Source organism: Typopeltis vanoorti, chromosome 5 (genome assembly GCF_054136105.1).
Source record: "Typopeltis vanoorti isolate ZY-2024b chromosome 5, IOZ_Tvanoo_1.0, whole genome shotgun sequence".
Lineage (NCBI taxonomy): Eukaryota > Metazoa > Arthropoda > Arachnida > Uropygi > Thelyphonidae > Typopeltis > Typopeltis vanoorti.
In genome coordinates this window covers 149,398,601-149,420,962 of record NC_143553.1, presented here as the reverse complement: position 1 = coordinate 149,420,962, position 22,362 = coordinate 149,398,601, and the positions used below count along the sequence as shown (strand labels likewise).

General features: G+C 35.4%; 1 protein-coding gene across 1 annotated transcript in view; it reads left to right on the top strand.

Moving 5' to 3' along the window:
• Nucleotides 1-22,362, top strand: part of Cand1 (Cullin-associated and neddylation-dissociated 1) — a 414,848-nt gene that overhangs the window by 309,534 nt on the left and 82,952 nt on the right. Inside the window, exon 24 of the mRNA XM_090392833.1 lies at nucleotides 15,430-15,524. Within this exon, the coding sequence (XP_090248959.1) occupies nucleotides 15,430-15,524 (95 nt within the window). The remainder of the gene's footprint in view (nucleotides 1-15,429; nucleotides 15,525-22,362) is intronic.

Sequence of the window (22,362 nt, the reverse complement as noted above, 5' to 3'; positions counted from 1 at the left end):
TAATTTGGTTTCTTAATTGATTTTTTATAACGGTCATATTTGAAAAAGCGGATTCTGACAAGTATGTTGATCCGAAACACGACAGAATTTTTCGCGCAATATCAGTTAATATTTGGAATTTTTCATGTGCATTCTTCCAAAGGACTTTATTGTTTATTGATTTTAAATGTAAACTATTCTGAATGTTTATTATCTCAATTACTACTTCAGCTTGGTTTATATCAAACAGCTGACTAATTTTATTTAAAATTTCTGTGATGTTCAAGTTTTCTTGAAATGGATTACTGATAAAAGATACAATCATTTCAGTTTTATTAAAATCTTTAAATCTTGAATTTATTTCTTCCTCAACTAATTCTATTAAACGAATAAATTCTTTTAAATCATAACGAAGCATTTCTTGATTTTGTTCAAAAAATTTTAATAAATATGGGAGATGCCTAAATTCGCGGTCATTTATATTTTTCTTTAATAAAAGAAAGTATTGTTGGAAAGTTTTTATTGAACTTAACATTTCAATTAAATTTTTATCTCTACCTTGTAACTCTAAATTTAAATTGCTTAATTTCGTACAGAAATCTACTAAAAATGATAAGTGTAACAACCATCTTTTATCACTCAATTGTGGATAAATACCTCCTTTTTCATCAAGAACATTTTTTATATCGTTAATTAATACAAGAAATCTTTCTAAAAATTGACTTCTGCTGAGCCAATGAACATTATTGTACAACAGAAGTTCCCTATCATCATCTACCTGTAATTTAAATAACCGCCGTTGCAGGGCTTTTCAAACAGAATTTACAATTTTAAATGTAATATTCAAAACATCTTTTGTGTTTAATCTTTTACTACACACTACTTGTTGGTGAATAATACAGTGGTATGTTAAAAAATCTGGATATTTATCATCGTTTTTACATAATGAAATGAAGCCTGAATATTACCTATCATTGCAGGAGCACCATCAGCAGTAATAGACACAAGTTTACAAAGCGAAAGTTTGTGTTGTTTCACAAATTCATCAAATGCCGAAAAAATGTCTTCTCCCCTAGTCCTTCCCAATAATGGTATAATTTTCAAAAGTTCTTCTTTACTTGAATAATCTTGAAATACCATGCGAATAAATACCATTAACTGAGCAATATCAGTGAAGTCGTTTGATTCATCAAATTGTAATGAAAACGCAACATACTGGTGAATGTCTGACATTAACCTGGCATGGAAACTTTTCTCCAGCAATTGGAACTCTTCCTTTCGGCAATTTGAAACCTTGTCTGGGGCCTAGAAGTGGTCTCGAACCGAGAAGCTCCTTTCTGGAAGTGGGATACTCTCTCAAGCAACGTGGATCCAGGCAGTCTCTCTGACAGCGACTCTAGACCGGGCGGCCTCCTCTCTGACAGCAATTCTGGAACTGGGACCCCTTCTGCTTGCTTCAGTCCCTTTTTATTAGGCCTCCTCTGAGACCTCGCATGAAGTTTGGCAACCCCCCCAAAGAATCGGTATGTGAGTCTTTCATCTTAAGTTTCAAGTTCGGCACACCTTTTGTTCTCCTCCGCTTTCTTTTGATTGTAAGTTGCTGGTCATCGGAAAGTTGTTTGAACTCTTTCTGACTGACTTCGGAGACGTTTACATTTAGAGTCTGCAAGCCTTTCTCATACTTACAAGTATAAATAACAATCTTTCTAATGCCACCATGTACAGCTTCGGCGACAAAAATATTGCCTTTGTTTTTAACACTCTAACATATTCTTATTAAAGCAGTATATACAGTTAGCTTCAAAAAATTTATTTACAAAAACTTCTAATTCAAACTATACCGAGACAAGCAAAGTTTATTTTTTTACAATATTCACATGGGACTTAACCTAAGTAAAAAATTGATGTAATGTGCTTTGGAATATTTAATATTTAAGCTACAATCGAGTTTTTACACTTTGCTTATAATCGTATTCACTCGGCTCGCTGTTTGACTTCCACTGATCCAAATTAATTCATTTACCCGGACTTATAAGAAAATTACTGATTTGACAATTTTAACGAAAAATAAATAAACAATAGCAATGCACTTAAAGTGAATTAAAAATAATGCAAAATTAATGATAAATAAAATATTATGTTTTCAGTTTTAATTAAATTTGTAATTTAATTAAAGTAAGGAGGAATACACAAGAGATTGACCAAAAATTGCTTGATCGACAGGTTGAACACCCCTGCCATAATGCATAGCATTATACATGTCCACAAGGAGATGTGCTTTGCATTATGGGATACCAAGGCAAGTCATGTGAAGTCATACCACCTTTACTATGAGTTGCCCCATTCCTGAAAATACTTAAAGCACAAACTTTGTTTGCTTACACTTGGATAAAGGATTAAATATATAATTTCTTGGTATCTTTAATTTCTTAGAGGCATCTGTTCATGCCTCTAATCTTTCTCAGGACTCTCATATCTGCTGTCTCTAGTCTTTGGTCAAGTGTTTTACTTCTGACCCAGCTCTCAGATCCATATGTTAAAATTGGCTTGAACACTGTCTTGTATACAGCTAATTTAGTGTTTTGAGTAATTTCTCTCTTATTCCACATAAATTTATTCAGTTGACTTCCATTGATTCTGTTGTCTATTTTCCATAACTCTATTTTCATTGTCATTTTGTCTTGTTATTGCTGATTTTCATACCACATCTATTACAACAGGTATTCAATTTAGTCAGAGAATCTTGCAGACTTGTACTGGATTTATTTATAAGTATGAAAAGTGAAGTTAAAAAAATAAAATCAAACAGATTAAAACAATGACATCTTTGGCGCTTGATACTTTTTTTTTGGTTTTATCTCTGTGCATAATTGGGAATATGCTTTACAGTTCATTTCTTGATATTTTCATTCAGATGTGATGCATAAATCTATTCTGGAAATTTCATTCTTTTTTTTAATCAATTAATTATTTATTTATTTTTTTTTTTTTGTAGATCAGAAGCATTTCTTGAATGAATAGAATAATTTAGTCTTCATTAAAGAAGCGCTTAATAGCATTAAAATTACATTCAAAACAAAGCAAACTGTTACAATTTATTAAAAAATCTTCAGACTAGATCAGTTGTTATTGAGAGGGTGGGTGTCTGATTATATGAGTCTTCAAAGGCACCAGTTACTATCAGCATCACTAGGACTGCAGTAGTCATACAGACACCAGTTTCAGTTATACAGTATATTCATGTATTCATTATATATTAATCAAGTTCTAACATGTAACGGAATGAGTTCTATGTAGCAAGTAAAAGGAAAAATGTACATGGCAGATTGATTTTAAAGAATGCCGATGGTAGGGAGGTAACTGAATCAGTTGAGATAGTTGAGTTACTGAGTGAGCACTTTGCAAAAGTATATCATCCAGGTGGTGACATTGCAGAAACGAATAAACCAGTAGATTATACGGGAATTGTGGTTAATGAAGTGGAGGTGAGTAGTCTATTGCATAACCTCAATGTCGATACATCTGTGGGATTGGATGGTATACCAGCTCGTGTTGTACGAGAAGCAGCTAAAGAATTGTCAGTACCCTTGACCATTTTGTTTAATTTGAGTCTCGGGTCTGGGTTAGTCCCGAGCGGGTGGAAAGAGGGGAAAATAGTTCCACTGCATAAAGGTGGTTCCAAGACTGCTGTAGTAAATTACCGACCGATTAGCATATCGGGAATCATTGTCAAGGTCTTAGAGAAAATAGTCAAGAGGAAAATACAAGATTGGATAGAAGAAAATGGGATACTGTATCGGGGACAGCATGGTTTTGTGAAGGGTAGGTCATGCCTCAGTAACTTGCTCACGTATTATAACACAGTGACAGCTAAACTGGATAAGGGTAATGGGTTTACGGTGATTCTACTGGACCTTGCCAAGGCCTTTGACAGGATTCCACATGGAATTCTAATCAGTAAATTGCAGCATATGGGAATGGACATAGGGTTGGTGAGATGGATAGGAGGGTGGTTGACGGAGAGATATCAGCGAGTGGTTTACTCGGGAGTAGAGTCCACAAGACGGCCTGTGACTAGTGGTGTGCCACAAGGATCTGTTCTTGGACCACTGCTGTTTAATTTGTTCATAAATGATATAGGAAATGATCTGAGAGGAACAGTTCATTTGTTTGCTGATGATGCGAAGTTGGGTAGGGCAATAGTGAATGCAGATGACGTCAAAATTTTGCAGGATGATTTGGATAGATTGGAGGTCTGGGCTAAGGAGAATGGATGTCAGTTTAATGTGGCAAAATGTAAGGTTATGCATTTTGGGGTGAAAAGATTGGCGGCAGTTTACTGCATTGGTGGAACCGTGCTCCAGGAAATTGACGAGGCACGAGATTTAGGAGTGTTGGTAGATATGGAATTGAAATTTAGGGGACACATTGCAAAAGTGACCAAAACAGCTCATCAAATCACTTGGTTGCTGAAGAATACGATGACAAGCAGGTTATTGTTCCTCTGTATCGAGCCTTGATAAGACCCCATCTAGACTACTGTGCTCAGATTTGGTCACCTAGGTTTCTTCTTGATGGGGAGGAGGTGGAGAGGATCCAGAGGCGAGTGACCAAGATGATAGCAGGTCTGTGGAATGAACCGTATGAGAACAGGTTGAGGATTTGTGGGTTGCAAAAATTGGTTGATAGGCGGAGGAGGGGAGATATGATTGAGACATTCAAATTACTGAAGGGTTTCTATAAAATTAATTCAGAAGATATTTTTGAGTACAGGGCTGGTTGTGGGAGGACTAGGGGACATCCATGGAAACTGGGCAAAAGTGTGGTTAGTAAAGGTGTTAGAGCTGGGTTCTTTACTTTTAGAGTAGTGAATGAGTGGAATGCGCTCCCTGAGTCTGTGGTGGATGCTGTGACAGTGAATGAGTTTAAGGCGAGGTATGATAGATACTGTATGAATATCAAATAGTTGTGATGAATATGATTTGGGGCCTCCCTTGATGAGTCCAATGACTCCCTGGAGTTGCCCGTAATAATAATAATAATAATGTTTTGTGTTAGTTTTGTACTAAACATTTGACATAGTTGTATGTAGGGAGGTGTATAATTTTTATTGACTTTCAGTGTTTCGTATATACTGTGTATGGAGAATACACAGGACAGTGTAGATATAACTTATTATTTATTTCAGATGGTCAATTTAGTATTTTTAGTAATTCACTGACTTTATTTGTAGAGAAGCAGTAGAATTTGTCTGTTAATTGATAATGTTCACTATTTGACCATGCAGCCAGGACACATTAAGTATGTTTTTAACACAGATAAATAGCTTAAATCCTAGAATAAAATTTATTATACAAATAGAAACCAATTACTGATTAGTGTTTCTGACTATATTCACCCAATTGGGTGCTTAAGGGTCAAAGCTGTATAACTGAGAGGAGACCTCCACATAGCCTTTAAAGGAATGCGGAGAACCGACCAGGGCTATTGACCTGATGTCCAATCCTCGCCTTCTTGTGGTGCACCCTGTTAGGTATCTAAATGGATATACTGATGGAACGAGGTTGGTCTGGCAGTTTGAGATTTAGCTGACCAAATTGTATTCTCGTTGGATTAAACCAAAATACAAACTGATGGCACAACATGACAGAATTTCATGCCGGCTGGGGCGTCGCCCGGTTAAACAAGGAGGTGGTTGTTTTTACCAGGGAACCAGGGCAAACAGCAAAAATTCAGCTACTGGAACAAATCTGAAAACACACCCCAACTCAACATCACCAGAGTTAAAGATCTGTACTCTCAACATAAGAATCCTGAATGGCAAAGAACTGGCGCTAGCTGAGGAATTAGATAAGTACCAGATCTACATAATAGGGGTGACTGAAAAAAAAAAGACAAAAACTGGTGAGATCTTTCTGAGCAATAAATACAAAATGTTATAATCAGGCAATGACAATTAAGGAAAATAAGGAGTAGCCATAGTATTCAACACTAAATATGAGGCTAATCTTCTTGAATGGCAGGCAGTCTCAAGTAGAGTGATGTGGACAAATATCAGAATGGGGAACTGGACAATGAGACTTATTTGTGCCTATGGTCCCACAGAAAGCTCTACTAAGGTAGAAGTGGAGGAATTTTTTGTGGCTTTAGGCAAAGCAACTGAAATAACAAAAAAGGGGTGACTGAATAGCAGAATAGGAAATGATTGTCAAATATACAAAAATATTTGGGGAAAATTTGGAGAAAAGAGCAAACCTAATAATAATGGCAAATACCTGTTGGATTTCTGGTCAGGACAGGAAATGGTTACTACTAATGACATGTTCCAACATAAAAATGTGCACAAATTCACATGGAGAGAAGAGGCAAGGAATAAGAAGAGTCTCATTGACTATGTTATTGTCGATAGTGATGTTTTCTCCTTGGTGCAGGACACCAGAGTGTACACAGGATTTTAAATTAGAAGTGATCACTATTTAGTCTTGAGCAGGATAAAATTGAATTTCATTTTGAAAAGAAGAACACGTAAGAAAGTTTTAAAGGGAATAAAAGTTGAGCAGCTCTCAGATGTGAACTGTAGACTAAAATACACAAAGATTATTGAAGAAAAAAATGAAAGAGTGTGAGAACAGGAACCAAAACCTTGGAGATTCAATGGCAAGACTTGAAGAAAACCCTGATTGAGTCTGCAAGAGGTTGTCTGCAAGGATAGAAAAATCAGAACTCCATGGTGGACACAGGAAGTTAAGGAGGCAGTGAAGAAAAAGAAGAAAGCACATCAAAAGTTCATGGCAAATAAGTCAGCTTGTGCTCTTACAGAATACAGAGACAAATATAAGAAAGCTAAACACTGTGTAAAACTAGCTTAACAAAAGTCATGGGAAGACTTTGGTAAGAACATAGAAAATAATTATCAAGAAGGTAACAAGATAATCTGGAGGGTGTTGAAGAAGCTTGGGAATAGAGGAAAGAGTGCTCTAAAAGGACTTAGAGATGATAAAGGTGACATGAAAACAGGAGAAAAAGATATCCTTGAAGTATGGAGTAATTACTTTGAAAAATTGCTAAATGAAACAAGCAGTGATGACAGCACAGTGGTAAAAAACACTAGCCAGGCATGCAGTCAAGAATACATATTCATACTTGAAATAGAAAAAGCCATGAAAGGTTTTAAAATGTGAAAAGGCAGCAGGAGTAGATGATATTCGACCAGAAATGCTGAAGTATGGACGTAAAAAAATTCTTACAGTGGCTGCACTGCATAGTTCAGAATGCCTGGACAGAGGGACGAATTCCCGATGATTGGTGTAGAGCTCTCATAGTACCGTATATAAAAAGGAAAATAAAAGTGAATGTGAAAATTACAGAGGTATTTCCCTACAGAGTGTTCCTTTTAAGATTTATGCTATTATACTTGAGAAACTGTTGAGAAGAATTGTGGAATAAAAGCTTGGGGATGAAGAAGCTGGATTCAGGCCAAATAGAGACTGTCCGGATCAGAGCTTCACTTTATGATAAATAGTGGAGAAATCATGAGAATATAACAGTGATCTGTATTTAAGTTTTGTCGATCTGAAAAAGGCTTATGACAATGTGCCAAGGGAGAAGCTATTCAAAATGCTACAGTTATATAGTGTCAATGGGGCATTAAATCAAGCAGTACTTAGTCTTTATTTGAGTTGTAAGTCAGCAGTTAGAATTGAAGGAAATACTGGAGGATGGTTTAATGTTAAATCTGGTATCAGAGAAGGATGTATATTATCCCCTCTGTTATTCATTATCTATTTGGATCACATTATGAAGGAAAGTGGTATTAAACCTGATATCAAAATTGGAGATGTTAATATCAGCTCTTTGCTCTATGTGGACAATGTTATTCTTCTAAATAAAATCACTACAAGTTTGCAAGATTCCCTGACTAAATGAATAACTGCTGTAATAGATATGGCATGAAGGTCAGCAACAAAAAGACAAAGACAATGAAAATAGGTAGAACTGTTGAAAATGTCAACTGTGTTGTGAATGGAGAACCTGTGGAACAAGTAAAACATTTCAGCTACTTAGGTACAATTTTTAGTGAAAATAGTAAAGTAAATATGGAAATAGACAACAGAATCAACAAAGCTGGCATTGTAGGAAGTCAATTGAATAAATTCATATGGAATAAGAGAGAAATTAGCCAAAACATTAAATTAGCTATATACAAGAAGTGTTCAAACCAGATTTAACTTATGAATCTGAGAGCTGAGTCAGAATTAAAACACTTGACCAAACACTAGAGACAGCAGATATGAGAGTTCTGAGAAAGATTAGGTGCATGAACAGATGGCATCTATGGCAATATCATATTAAAAACGAAGATATTAGGAAAGAACTTGACTTTGTCAGCCTCCAAGAATGTATTAGCATAGCTAATTTCAGGTGGTATGGTCACTTAAACAGAATGGGCAAGGAAAGATTACCAAAACAAGTAGTGTTCTCTGCCAGGTTGGCAGGAAAACGACCCAGAGGAAGACTAAGATATAGGTGGATTGATACGTTAAAAAGTGCCTTAGAAGATAGAAATATAAGATCTGATAATGTTGCAGTCTTGACAAGTAACAGACTGATTTGGAGGAAAATTGTAGATAGGAAGTTAGTAATGATGTAAATTTTTCATGTAGTACTATGATATCCTGTACACCCCTTGATGGTACACAGCAGGAATTTGATGATGACAATGATGACTTAAATATGGCATTATAAAGTTATTAACACAAACTAAGTGATATAGGAGAAATATATCATTTACAAAATTTTATTTTAATAACAATTAAGATAATTCATTTGCATGTCTTACTGTCTAACCTCCACCAGCTTGATTTTTGATTTTGATTTGATTTTTATTGCACAATAACATCAAAGGTCATACTGCACCAGAACACAGGTTACAGCAGTACATATGGTAAATAGTTAGTAGGACAATCACAAACATCCATTCCCTTGGTGGGATTTGAACCCAAGCCTCTTGCTGGAGAGTGGATATGCTAACCACTTTTCCCAACCAGATCAACCCTCCAGTAGCATGATCAGGAAATAGCACTTTTAAACAGCAAATGAGAAGTCTGAAAACACGTAGAATAGTTATTTTTAAAAATAATTCATAGACAAGATCACAGTAAAATGTGTGAAACATTAGAATATTTGTTGTGTGTAGACCATTGTTTCTTATGTCATGTAGGTAATTTCTAGTGTAGAAGAGATCTGATATATGACATAGATCATCATCATCATCAAATTCCTGACATGTACCCTCAAGGGGTGTACAGGATATGATAGTATATGAAAAATTTATATCATTACTAACTTCCTATCAACAATTTTCCTCCAAATCAGTCTGTTACTTGTCAAGACTCCAATATTATCATTATCAGATCTTATATTTCTATCGTCTAAGACACATTGTACCGTTTCAATCCACCTATATCTTGGTCTTCCTCTGTTTCATTTTCCTGCCAACCTGGCAGAGAACACTCGTTTTGCAATTCTTTCCTCGCCCATTCTGTTTAATTGACCATACCACCTGAGATTAGCTCTGCTAATGCATTCCTGGATGCCGACAATGTCAAGGATATTCTTTCCTAATATCCTCATTTTTAATATGATATTGCCATTCATGCCATCTATTCATGCCTCTAGTCTTTGGTCAAGTGTTTTACTTCTGACCCAGCTCTCAGATCCATTAGTTAAAACAGGTTTGAACACTGTCTTGTATACAGCTAATTTAGTGTTGACTAATTTCTCTCTTATTCCATATGAATTTATTCAGTTGACTTCCTACCATACCAGCTTTGTTGATTCTGTTGTGTATTTCCATATTTAATTTACCATCTTCACTAAAAATCGTGCCTAAGTAGGTGAAATGTTTTACTTCTTCCACAGGTTCTCTATTCACAACACAGTCTACATTTTCAAAGATTCTGCCTATTTTCATTGTCTTTGTCTTTTTATTGCTTACCTTCATACCATATCTATTACAACATTTATTCAATTTAGTCAGAGAATCTTGCAGACTTGTAGCACATTTATTTAGAAGTATAACATCATTCGCATAAAGCAAAGAGCTGACATTAACATCTCCAATTTTGATATCATGTTTAACACCACTTTCCTTCATAATGTGATCCATATAGATAATGAATAACAGAGGGGATAATGTACATCCTTGTCTCACACCAGATTTAACATTATACTATCCTCCTGTACTTCCTTCAATTCTAACTGCTGACTTACAACTCAAATAAAGACTAAATATTGCTTGATATAATGTCCCATTGGTACCATATAACTGTAGCGTATTGAATAGCTTCTCTCTTGGCACCTTGTTATATGCGTTTTCCAAATCGACATAACTTAAATACAGATCTTTGTTATATTCCCATGATATCTCCACTATTTGTCGTAAAGTGAAGATCTGATCCTGACAGCCTGTATTTGACCTGAATCCAGCTTGTTCTTCACTGAGCTTTTCTTTCACAATTCTCAACTGTTTCTCAAGTATACTTGCATATATCTTGCCAGGAACACTCAGTAGGGAAATACCTCTGTAATTCTCACATTCAGTTTTATTTCCCTTTTTATATATGGGTACTATGAGAGCTCTACTCCAATCATCGGGAATTCGTCCCTCTGTCCAGGCATTCTGAACTATGCAGTGCTGCCACTGTAAGAATTTTTTTATGTCCATACTTCAGCATTTCTGGTCGAATATCATCTACCAGAAATGTCCTGTTGCCTTTCCACATATTGAGACTTTGACGGCTTTTTCTACTTCAAGTATGGATATCTATTCCTGACTGCATGCCTGGTCAGTGTTTTTTATCACTGTGATGTCATCACTGCTTGTTTCATTTAGCAAATTTTCAAAGTAATTACTCCATACTTCAAGGATATCTTTTTTTTCCGTTTTCATATCACCTTTATCATCTCTAACTCCTTTTACAGCACTCTTTCCTCCATTCCTAAGCTTCTTCAACAACCTCCAGAATATTTTGCCACCTTCTTGATATTTATTTTCTATGTTCTTGCCAAAGTCCTTCCATGACTTTTGTTTAGCTAGTTTTACACACTGTTTAGCTTTCTTACATTTGTTTCTGTATTCTCTAAGAGCACAAGCTGACTTATTTGCCAGGAACTTTTGATATGCTTTCTTCTTTTCCTTAACTGCCTCTTTAACTTCCTGTGTCCACCATGGAGTTCTAATTTTTCTATCCTTGGAGACAACTTCACAACATGCCTCTCTTGCTGAATCAATCATGGTTTTCTTCAAGGTTTGATTCCTGTTCTCAAATTCTTTCATTTTTTCTTCAATAATCTTTGTGTATTTTAGTCTACAGTTCACATCTGAGAGCTACTGAACTTTTATTCGCTTTAAAACTTTCTTACATGTCATTCTTTTCAACATGAAATTCAATTTTATCCTGCTCAAGACTAAATAGTGATCACTTCCAATTTCAAATCCTCTATACACTCTGGTGTCCTGCACCAGGGAGAAAACATCACTATCAACAATAACATATTCAATGAGACTTTTCTTATTCCTTGCCTCTTCTCTCAATGTGAATTTGTGCACATTTTTATGTTGGAACATGGTGTTAGCAATAACCATTCCATGTCCTGAGCAGAAATCCAACAGGTATTTTCCATTATTATTAGCTTTGCTCTTTTCTCCAAATTTTCCCAAAACATTTTTGTATGTCTGACAATTTCCTACTCTGCTATTTAGATCCCCAACAAGGACCAACTTTTCCTTTTTCATTGTGTCAGTAGCTTTCTCTAGAGCCACAAAAAATTCCTCCACTTCTACTTTAGTAGAGCTTTCTGTAAGACCATAGGCACAAATAAGTCTCATTGTCCAGTTCTCCATTCTGATATTTGCCCAAATCACTCTACTTGACACTGCCTGCCATTCAAGAAGATGAGCCTCGTGTTGAATACAATAACTACTATTTCTTTTCCTTGTTTGTCATTGCCTGAATATAACATTTTATATTTATTGCTCAGAAAGATTTCACCAGTGTTTGTCTTTTTTGTTTCAGTCACCCCTATTATGTCGATTTGGTACGTATCTAATTCCTCCGCTAGCTCCATTTCTTTGCCATTCACACTTCTTATGTTGATAGTATCGATCTTTAACTCTGGTGATGTTGAGTTGGGGTGTGTTTTCAGATTTGTTCTAGTAGCTGACTTTTCGCTATTCGCCCCAGTCCTGCGAAAACAACGGGGGGCCTTGTTTAACCGGGCGACGCCCCAGCTGGCATGAAATTTTGTCATGTTGTACCATCATTTTCTATTTTGGTTTAACCAATAGGAATACAATTTGGTTGGCTAAATCCCAAATTGGCAGCCCATCCTCGTTCATTCAGTATCCAGGTAGATATTCAACAGGGTGCACCACGAGAAGGTGATGATTGGACATTAGTTCAGAAGCCCTGGTCGGTTCTCCGCATTCCTTTAAAGGCTATGTGGAGGATCTCTCTCAGTTATACTGCTTTGACCCTTAAGCACGCCTATGACAGATGAATATATCAATTGTCATGCAAGATGAGGCCTTGGTTTTTGTTTAGACTACTGTGTGAGTGTATAACTATGATAAACTATGAAAAGTTAGGATTGAATGTAATTGTTCATCTAAGGCACCAAAGCTGCTGACCAGTTCATATCGTGGTAGGTGACTGTTTCTATCCAAACACCATTTTTTTTTAATAGAAACAGTCTTTTGAAGATGATAAATGGCTGTTGTCTACATTGACTGGAAAGAAGTTCTGAAGTCTACACTTTTTAATATAGAAGTTACATGTAAGAGATATTCCATCAGTAAACACTGAAGAGGATGAGTTATGGGGGGGGGGGTAATAAATTTCAAATGTGAACTGCCCATAAATCAGCATTCAAACTAGCTTCCATTGTAAACTTGTATATCAATATAAAATTGGTAGATCTGAAGCTTAAAATAAAAAGAAGACCAAACCTACATATTTATAAATCAGTATGATAAATGCAGAACAAAATCATGTGCTTGATACCCTTTGTGCTATAAGATCGAGGAAAACCATTATATTATGAGGACATAGCTTCAGAAAGTGATACAGTATATTCTGGAAATGGCATGTGCTCTACTGAACACTCCTAGTTTAAATAAATTTGGCTGCAAAAACTGAGAGATTTTTGAGACTTGTTCTCTTCTAAAAACAACAATCCTTGTCCCTCTTCCCCATTGCACCTAGAGGGCATTCAGAGCATTGGATGCTTTTGTAATCATTGTAATTGCTCTAATTTTGATAATTCGTCATTAAGTGAAAATAAAATATTGGTGATAAAATTGTTCTTCTTTTACATGTTGTGACAGTCATTTAACCTTCAAGTTAATGTGTGTTATTTAAATCAAAAGTATTCTAAATGGTTGAATTAATGCCTAATTTTTGAAACATATTTAGACATATTTACTCGAAATTTAAGTGCGTGCGTGTGTTCACTAAAATTTCTGCTTTGCAAAAGAACTGTAGATAGATAGCCTACAGAAAAATCAATAATTGATAACACAGGCCTACGATGGAAAAGTTGCCTGAGAAGTAATAATAGATTTTTAGGTGCTGAGTTCAGAAAAAATAGTAAAAAAATTCCATCACTCACCAATTTTACCCAATTTCTAATTTTATTGTTTTTATTAGTAGTATTTGGATTCAAATTCAGCACATTGGTATTTATTTTCATTCTTCTTCTTTATTTACAGCTAATTTGTTGTATAAGTGCTTTTTTGAAGTTTTGTGGTAAATAAAGAAATTTTCACGAAACTTCTCATTCTTAAGATAAGAGAGGGAGGGAAGAATGCAGATAAAAGTGCAGGTGGCTACTATGAATCTGATTTGCCGAGATAATGGATGACGTTCCTATTGTCACAGACACATTTTCTTGTGTGATTCTTTAGTTGAACTTTAGTCGTTGATTACTTGGTTATTATATTTCTGAAAGGTGGTTATTATATTTCTGAAAGGTGGCATATTTTCTAAGAAGAAAGAGATTTTCTTCCTTACTTTTCAGAGGGAGATGATTTAGTTTTACTGTAGCGATATTCCCAGACTGATAAGCAAATTCAACGTAAAATATGAAGTCATTGATTGGAGGTTGTTTATCAATTCCTCAAAAAGAAGCCTCAACCCTGTGCTTCTCCATAATTACAATAAGTATGCTTCAGTACCAATAGCACGTTCCTTGCATTTGAAAGAACGATATGAAAATTTAGCCTTCATTCTCAGCAAAGTACAATGATCATGGATGGAGAGTTTGCTGTGTTCTTAAAGTCATATCTATGATTATTATAAAAAAGGATACACCAAATACCCATGCTTTTTGTGCGCGTGGGACAGCCGAGATCGAGAGCAACATTGGATCAAGAAGGAATGGCCAGAAAGAGTCGCATTAGAACCTGGAAGTAAAAATGTGTTACACAAAACTTTGGTTGCTCAGGAAAAAATCCTTTTACTCCCGCTTCACATAAAGCTGGGATTGATGAAGCAATTTGTCAAGGCTTTGTCGAAAGAAGGAGAGTGTTTTAAATACATCTGTGCAAAATTTCCAGGATTATCTATAGCAAAATTGAAAGAAGTTATTTTTATCAGTCCGGACATCAGGAAACTTATGAGGGATAAACTCTTTGAAGAAAAAATGGCAACTGTTGAAAAACAAGCATGGAAAGCTTTGAAAGAGGTGGTAACCAAATTTTTAGGAAATCACAAGGGACCCAACTATAAAATGATTGTGGAAGGATTTGGGATGCTCCATGAGCTTAAAAGTGCACTTTTTCAACTCTCATTTAGACTACTTGCCTGAGAATCTGGGAACTGTCAGCGAAGAGCAAGGAGAGCAATTCCACCAAGACATCAGGGCAGGTGGAATGTCAACATGATGGCAGACTATTGCTGGATGTTGCACAGAGATGACCTGGGAAAAGAATTTCACAGAAAAAGTTCAAAAAGAAGCTTTGAAGGAAAAAGAAAAAGACACCAGAATGAAATATAAAATATGTACTAAAGATTAATCTTTAATTACGTTAATTAAAACAATTTGTTCCAATACTTTCATTCTAAAAGTTTACGGAAAATTTTAAATACTGTTATTTTACTTAATATAATGCATTTTAAAGCTATTTTCTGTAATATTGAGATCCATTTTGTGAAAAATCCTTACGGAATAAATCAGCCATCAAAAATAAATCAGAAACAGTTAATAGTTTCCAAACAACTTTTCATGACTCGAATTTTGCTGGCCTGAGTAATTAACTAATACTGTTTTAATTCTGGTTTATATATAGTATCTTTATCTGACATTTTTGAAGCTGACTTGAAATTATTTTCAAGCCAACTCTGAAAGAACAGCATCTATATTGTTTTTATTTCCTTTCTTATTAATTAGGGATCTCAGCAGCATAACAGATTTAAAGATCATTCTCTTAGATGCCTTCATCTCTTTAAGTGAAGAAGTCAAAACTGCTGCATCCTTTGCATTAGGTAAACTAATTTCCTAAAATTTATTTCCATATTGTTTTTCTTCTATTTCAGTAACATATTAAATCCTCTTAAAGATGATTAGAAAGCAAAATGCTGTTCAGTTAAATTAATTTGCAATTTACTAGTCTTGCAACATAAGCCTGCAAGCACTGACATACAGAAGATTAATTTGCATTCATACTTTGGAATAATCATTAGTTTAGAAATATGGTTCTGTAAGGAAATACATAGTTTTTTTTTTTAATGGGGAAACAAGTCAACAATCTGTCAGATTAATTAACAGTTAGAAGGACAGTGTGTAATAGGATTATAAAGCATCACCAGACCATCAAAAAGAATCTTCAGTTCATTGCTTGAAGTTGACAGATATTCACAGTAACATAGCTCATTCCCTTGACATGTACCGTCAAGGGGTGTATACAGTGGTGAGCTATGGAAATTTTAACAAAGGGCTCGTATCTTCGAACACAAAAAAGACGTATTTCACACAAAATTTTTTTATTAGTACAACTTGTGTACAAATGCCAATCAAAAAGTATGAGGGGACAATCAACCTGTAAAAGCTACATTTTTAAACAAATATTTCATGATCTAAACATGAAATATTTGCACACAATCATCTGTGTTAATTTATCTTACATAAGAAAAACATTTTTTAACTATCAAAATATAAGAATAAAATCTTTTATAATCGCACATATAAAATAGTCCGCATTTTTTATAAACAAAATTTGTTTTGTTTGCGATAAGAGTTTTTATGACAAACAATCTATAAATAATAAATATTATCTAAACATAATAATATTGAAATACATTATATTTCTCTTTTGTTTTTATACTTCAATTGATAATCAACGGTTTTACCATACAATTGGCTACCAGAAGGGAGAAGGGTAAAGATAGTGCATGCGCTTATTTTATTTTCAAACTTGGGCGCATTCGTTATAGAGGTGTTGAAACAATAATTCCAAATAATCTATACACTACCGTATGAGTTTGTCGCTTAATATATTTCGAAAAAATTATTTATTTTTTTATTTTTTGAAAAAATAAGAAGAACAAGGGGCTCGCAAATTTGAGAAAAATTTAACAAAGGGCTTGCACGAGCCCCTTATAGCTCACCACTGGGTGTATAGGATGTGACAGTACTACATGAAAAACTTACATCACCATTCCTATCTACAATTTTTCTTCAAATCAATCTGTTACCTGTCAAGACTCACATTATCAGATCTTATATTTGTATCTTCTATGGCACTTTTTACTGTATCAATCCACCTATATGTTGGTCTTCCTCTGGGTTTTTTCCCTTCCAACATGTCAAAGAACACTTGTTTTGCTAATCTTTCGTTTCCCATTCTGTTTAAGTGACTTTACCACTTGAGAATTAGTTCTGCTAACAATGTCAAGTTCTTTCCTAATATCCTCAGTTTTATATGATATTGCCATTGATGCCATCTGTTCATGCCCCTAATCTTTCTCAGGACTCTCATATCTGCGATCTCTTTGGCCAAGTGTTTTATTTCTAACCCAGTTCTCAGATCCATAAGTTGAAATCCTCAGTTTTATATGATATTGCCATTGATGCCATCTGTTCATGCCCCTAATCTTTCTCAGGACTCTCATATCTGCGATCTCTTTGGCCAAGTGTTTTATTTCTAACCCAGTTCTCAGATCCATAAGTTGAAATTGGTTGAACACTGTCTTGTATACAGCTAATTTAGTGTTTTGACTAATTTCTCTCTTATTCCATATAAATTTATTCATTTGACTTCCTACCATACGAGCTTTGCTGATTCTGTTGTCTATTTCCATATTTAATTTACCATCTTCACTAAAAATCATGCTCAAGTAGCTGAAATGTTTTTACTTGTTCTATAGGTTCTCCATTCACAATGCAATTGATATCTTCATTGCTTCTGCCTATTTTCATTGTCTTTGTCTTGTTATTTCTGACCTTCATATCATATCTATTACAACAGTTATTCAATTTAGTCAGGGAATCTTGCAAACTCGTACCGGAATTATTTAGAGGTATAACATCATCTGCATAAAGCAAAAAGCTGAGATTAACATCTCCAATTTTGATATCAGGTTTAATACCTTTCCTTCATAATGTGATCCATATAGATAATGAATAACAGAGAGGATAACGTGCATCCTTACTCAGGAAAAGATGGCTAGGTATATATTAAGTTATAATCAGGTGAGTGACAGAATCATTTCTCTCAGAGTTGAGTGGACATCTAATGAATATGATCATCATTCAGGTTTATGCACCCACTACAGAGGCACCAGAAGAAAGACATTGAAGAATTTTATGGCAAGTTACAGGAAGTGATAGATGCAACACCAAAGCACGATTTATGGTTACTTATCGGAGATTGGAATGCAAAAGTGGGAGAGACTGGAGGAACAAGGAATAACAGGTCGTTTTGGTTTAGGTATTCGTAACACTGCAGGGAAGAGACTGGTTGAGTTTTGTGCAGAGACTTCTTTTTGTTGCTAACACCTGCTTTAAACAGCACAAAAGAAGTTTGTACACATGGATATCACCTGATGGACAATACAGAAATCAAATTGACTATATACTTGGACAAAGAAGATGGAGAAGTGCAATTCAGTCTGTCAAGACTTTTCCAGGTGCAAACTCTGGAACAGACCATGAGTTATTCGTGACTACGATACATGTGAAATTATGGAAACTGAAAACAACACAAACATCGATCAGATATGATCTTGGAAACATACCACTGAATACAATATTAGTATACAGAACAGATTCAACACACTCAATTTGTGTGAAAGAAAACCAGATGAACTATGGGAAGAGATTAAAGATATAATTAAAACAGAAGCAAAGAAGAATATTCCAACAGTTTGTAAGAAGAAGTTTAAATGGCTGTCATTAGATGCCATCAAAACTGCTCAGGAAAGGAGGAAAATGAAGGCCACAGGAAATTTGCAGGAAGTACGGCATTTGAATGCAGAGTTTCAATGACAAGCCAGAAGAGATGAGGGAAAATATTTGAACCAGGAATGCCAACAAATAGAAGACCAAAACAAGAAAGGAAAAACAAGAGATCTTTTCAAAAGATCAGAGAACTAACAGGGAAGTTTAGTTCCAAGGTGACGATATTGAAAAGTAAACACAAAGGATATCTTACAGAAGCTGCAGGCATCAAAGAAAGATGGAAAGAGTATACAGAAGCCCTTTATAGAAAGGACTCCAAAATTACTGAGAAATTTGAAGAGCAGGATTATACACAGGAGCCAGTACCACTGGAGAGTGAAGTGAGGTTGGCACTGCAACAGCTATCCAGTAAGAAGGCACCAGGAGGAGAGGGAATACCTATTGAGCTGCTCAAAGCCCTGGGAGAAGAGGCAGTTAAAATTTTAACAGCTCTATGTCAGCGAATTTGGATCACAACTAAATGGCCTAGGGAATGGAAAAAATCAGTTTAGATACCTTTATTGAAGAAAAGCAATGCAAGTGAGAGAGTGTGAAAATTACAGAACTATAGCACTGATTTCTCATGCAAGTAAAAGTCTTACTTAAGATCATTCACAAAAGACTGGAACCATTCATGAAGAGAGAAATATCAGATGAACAGCAGGATTTCGAAAAGGCAGAAGAACAAGAGATCAAATCGCCAATGTCAGATGGATAATAGGAAAAAAGAGCACAGGAATATCAAAAGAATGTCTACCTTTGTTTCCTTGACTATAGCCAGGCTTTTGACTCTGTAGATCATGTGAAACTGTGGAATGTGTTAAGAACAATGGGAATCCCAGAACATTTCATTATCCTTCTGAGGAATATTTATTATGAACAAGAAGCTACTGTCCAAACAGATCTTGGAGAAACTGAATATTTAACAACAGGTAAAGGGGTGCAACAAGGATGTATTTTATCTCCGTACCTGTTTAACTTGTACAGCGAATACATTTTAAGAATGGCAGGGCTGGAGGAGCCTTCATTTGAGGTATGCAGATGATACCACCTTGCTAGCAGAATGCAAAGAAGATTTGGAGGAAGTTATTATGAAAGTTAGAGGAAAGTGCTAAATATGGTCTTAAACTTAACCTCAAAAAGGCAAAAGTTATGGCAACATGTGAACTTAATGATTTTGAAGTAGATGAGGAGAAAATGGAAGCAGTTAACAATTTTGTGTTCCTAGGATCCCGAATTGATCAAGATGGTTATTGTACTGAAGATGTTAGAAGAAGATTATTACTCGGAAAGAATAATAATCTTCTAACGTTTTTAAGATAAATTTAAGCAAGATCTTTAAAGATATTAGCCTCGCACCAAAAATCAGAATCGTGAAAGCAATGGTATTCCCTGTGGTACTGTATGAATGTGAAAGTTGGACCCTGAGAAAGAGTGAAAGAAGGAAGATAGATGCATTTGAATTATGGGTTTGGAAATGCTCACTAAGAATACCATGGACTGCAAAGCAAACCAATAAATCAGTGATAGACAGAATAAAGCCAGATTGCTCCCTCGAACCTATGATCATCAAACAAAAATTGTCACTTTGGACATATTACGAGCAAATGACAGTCTGGAGAAGATGATGATGCTTGCTAAAGTTGATGGAAGCAGGAGTAGAGGAAGACCAAGAATTAGATGGGTGGATGGAGTTAAAGATGCAACTGGAATACGCTTGGAGATTCTGAAAGATATGGCAGGACTGATCTGAATGGAGAATGTATGTTTATAGAATCACCAGGAGTCGAAAACAACTTGAATGGAACATAACAACAAACAATGTACATCCCTGTCTAACTCCAGATTTAACATTTAACCATCTTCCTGTATTTCCTTCAATTCTAAACTGCTGACTTATAACTCAAATAAAGACTAAGTATTCCTGTTTATAATGCCCCATTGACACCATACAACTGTAGCATAATAAATAGCTTTTTTTTCCTTAGCACCCTGTCATATGCCTTTTCCCAGATCTACAAAACTTAAATACATATCTTTGTTATATTCCCATGATTTCTCAACTATTTGTCGTAAAGTGAAAATCTGATACTGACAGCCTCTATTTCGCCTGAATTGAGCTTGTTTTTCACCTAGCTTCCCTTCCACAATCCTTCTCAACCATTCCTCAAATATTCTTGCATAAATCTTACCAGGAACACTCAGTAGGGAAATACCTCTGTAATTTTCACATTCAGTTTTATTTCGCTTTCTGTATGGGTACTATGAGAGCTCTACTCCAATCATCGGGAATTCGTCCCTCCGTCCAGGCCTTTTGAACTATGCAGTGCAACCACTGTAAGACTTTTATACCTCCATACTTCAACATTTCTGGTCGAATATCATCTACTCCTGCTGCCATTCCACATTTCAAAGCCTTTGATAGCTTTTTCTACTTCAAGTATGGAGATGTATTCTTGACTGTATGCCTGCCTGTAGAGTGATTTTTACCACTTGCTATCACTGCTTGTTTCATTTAGCAATTTTTTGAAGTAATTACTCCATACTTCAAGGATATCTTTTTCTCCAGTTTTCATGTCACCTTTATCATCTGTAATTCCTTTTACAACACTCTTTCCTCTGTTTCTGAGCTTCTTCAACATCCTCCAGTCTTGCCATCTTCTTGCAGTTTACACAGTGTTTAGCTTTTTTACATTTGTCTCTGTATTCTCTATGAGCACAAGCTGACTTATTTTTCAGGAACCTTTGATATGTTTTCTTCTTTTCCTTCACAGCCTCTTTAACTTCCTGTGTCCACCATGGAGTTCTGATTTTTCTATCCTTGAATGCAACTTCACCACATGCCTCTCTGGCTGAATCAGTCAGTTTCTTCTTCTGGGCTTGCCACTGAATCTCCAAGGTTTGGTTCCTGTTCTCAAACTCTCATTTTTTCTTCAATAATATTTGTGAATTTTAGTCTACAGTTACCATCTGAGAGCTGCTCAACTTTTATTCGCTTTAAAACTTTCTTACATGTTCTTCTTTTCATTATGAAATTCAATTTTATCGTACTCAAGACAAATTCTCTGTACACTCTAGTACTCTAGTGTCCTGCACTAGGGAGAAAACATCACTATCAACAATAACATAGTCAATGAGACTTTTCTTATTCCTTGCCTTTTCTCTCCATGTGAATTTGTGCACATTTTTATTTTGGAACATTGTGATAGTAATAACCAGTCCATGTCCTGAGCAGAAATCCAACAGATATTTGCCATTATTATAAGCTTTGCTTTTTTCTCCAAATTTTCCCAAAATATTTTTGTATGTCTGACAATCCTCTCCTACTCTGCTATTTGGAGCCCCAACAAGGACCAATTTTTCATTGTGTTAGTTGTTTCTCTAATGGCAGGCAATAAGGCCTCAAAAAATTCGTCCCCTTCTACCTTAGTAGAACCTTCTGTAGGACCATAGTTAGAAATAAGTCTCATTGTCCACTTCCCCATTCTGATATTTGCCACATCACTCTACTTGATATTGCCTGCCATTCTAGATTAGTCTTGTATTTAGTGTTGAATACTATGGCTACTTCTTTTCCTCGATTGTCATTGCCTGAATATAACAGTTTGTATTTATTGCTCGGAAGGTTCTCGCCAGTTTTTGTCTTTTTTGTTTCATCATCATCAAATTCCTGCCATGTACCCTTAAGGAGTGTACAGGATATGATAGTACTACATGAAAAATTTACTAACTTCCTATCTACAATTTTCCTCCAGATTAGTCTGTTACTTGTCAAGACTCCAATATTATCAGATCTTATATTTCTGTCATCTAAGGCACTTTGTACTGTATCAATCCACCTATATCTTGATCTTCCTCTGGGTCGTTTTCCTGCCAACCTGGCAG